This window comes from Acyrthosiphon pisum, chromosome A1 (genome assembly GCF_005508785.2).
Source record: "Acyrthosiphon pisum isolate AL4f chromosome A1, pea_aphid_22Mar2018_4r6ur, whole genome shotgun sequence".
NCBI classification, from domain to species: Eukaryota; Metazoa; Arthropoda; class Insecta; order Hemiptera; family Aphididae; genus Acyrthosiphon; species Acyrthosiphon pisum.
Genome location: NC_042494.1, coordinates 54372953 through 54374584, shown reverse-complemented (window position 1 = coordinate 54374584; position 1632 = coordinate 54372953). Strand labels below are relative to the sequence as shown.

The 1632-nt window shown below is 31.1% G+C and overlaps 1 protein-coding gene across 2 annotated transcripts in view; it reads right to left on the bottom strand.

The window, feature by feature from the left end:
* The window catches only part of LOC100163056 (serine/threonine-protein kinase tricorner), a 147747-nt gene extending 146277 nt beyond the window's left edge, over positions 1 to 1470 (bottom strand). Inside the window, exons 1-2 of one of the 2 annotated variants that reach the window (XM_029487287.1) lie at positions 847 to 1470; positions 589 to 711 (exon numbers count right to left, since the gene is read on the bottom strand). In XM_029487287.1, the coding sequence (XP_029343147.1) occupies positions 589 to 609 (21 nt within the window). In that variant the 5' untranslated portion in view covers positions 610 to 711; positions 847 to 1470. Of the gene's footprint in view, positions 1 to 588; positions 712 to 846 lie in introns of those variants that run through there. The other variant, XM_029487289.1, reaches the window with a different exon arrangement.
* Between the last annotated feature and the right edge of the window lie 162 nt (positions 1471 to 1632).

The window sequence follows — 1632 nt, the reverse complement described above, 5'->3', positions numbered from 1 at the left end:
TTAGCCAAACCTCACTACCCCCCCCAGACATATTTTAGACATATTTTTTTTTAATTCTACAGATCCTAAAACTTACTATATTACTATATTTCAAATCACATAATATATGTCTGATAATATAATATATTATTATACGTAATATCTACTATTTATTAAGAATAAAGGATAATAATTTATTATAATTGTATTTGTATTGTAAAAAAATTGTTGGGCCCCCCCCCCCAGATCTTTGCTCTGGATCCGTGTCTGGCTCTATGTCCATGTCCCTATAATTCTATAATTACAAATAGATAAAATATGTATATATAAAAATAACATGGGGAATTGATAAGATTTATATGGATTTTATTTTACTGATAAGCTATCATTAAGATAATAATGTATATTATTAAAATATTAGCCAAATAATTTTCACTCGAATAAACATATTAATGTTTAATCAAAATATAATATACAAGAAGTATACTAACATAAATTTAAATAATTAAAACTTTAAGTACTATAACTGTGAAATAGTGGACCAAGACGTATCATCAAACATAATCAATCACGTTCACTAACAATTGTTCACTAATAAAAGTTAAGTACCTGGTTGATCCGAAGGAACATGATCTGGAGAGGTCGGAGCAGTCCCCTCCAAATCTGACTTGTCTTCCAATGCTCCTGCCAGCTTAATGGTCTCGTTTCTTTACAGAAAAAATGACAATCGACCTGTTCATTAAAAATAATTATTGCTACTGCTAAATAAAAATAACTACACCTAGCCAAATATTGAAGAAATAAAATAAAAATGAACATTCGAAAACAACTGTGACTGTGTATTGATATTGTTATACAAATATGTACCAGAAATTGATCTTGAAGTACTAGGAAAAACGTCCGGTGCGAAGTAAATAAGTAGTGTTTATCAGCTCAATAAAGTGCGCGAATTGAACATAGCTGATAGACGAACTGCTAATTTTAACAGCATACGATACGAACAAACATTGAAAATTTAAAAATGTTTAATTAAACGAAACTAAACTAAAACGAAAAATCTTCAATGATAAAAACGAAAAGTTTTTACTCTTTGGTCTTTTGTTTACATATCTATTGATTGGTCTTTATTTCCACTGGTTTTATCTCTCCGTCGGAGGCTGCAAAACGCATTCCTCAGGTATCAGGTTAGCCAACACCGGTGTCACGGTCACTGATAAGTGATAACGAATAAACGAGTTTTACGCAGACATTAGACAGTTATAATTTGGATTTAATGACCCAAGAAATCCGCGATTTGGAATATTTGGGGTCCGATATATTTCGGATATCAGCAGTCGAAGTGCCTCAATCCTACGTTAAGCATTTCGATTTTCGGTCGAAAATAACCTCATTTTTCAAGGAATTAAAAGTACCTAGTCTAATATTCATAAATCTGTGGTGAAATAATGTTAAGAGGACCTCGCACCCACATGTGTTGTCTCCGTCTTACATACGTACGTTATACCAAATTTTCGTTCGCTAGTTTCAATAGGGTGCTGTCATTTTTGATTTTAGAGTGAATTGACCTATTATCAAACTTTTAAGTAACAATATTATCTATTCCTTCTCGTTGGTTTTTTACGATATTTTAATTTTTAAGTGAGTTATGAGTAT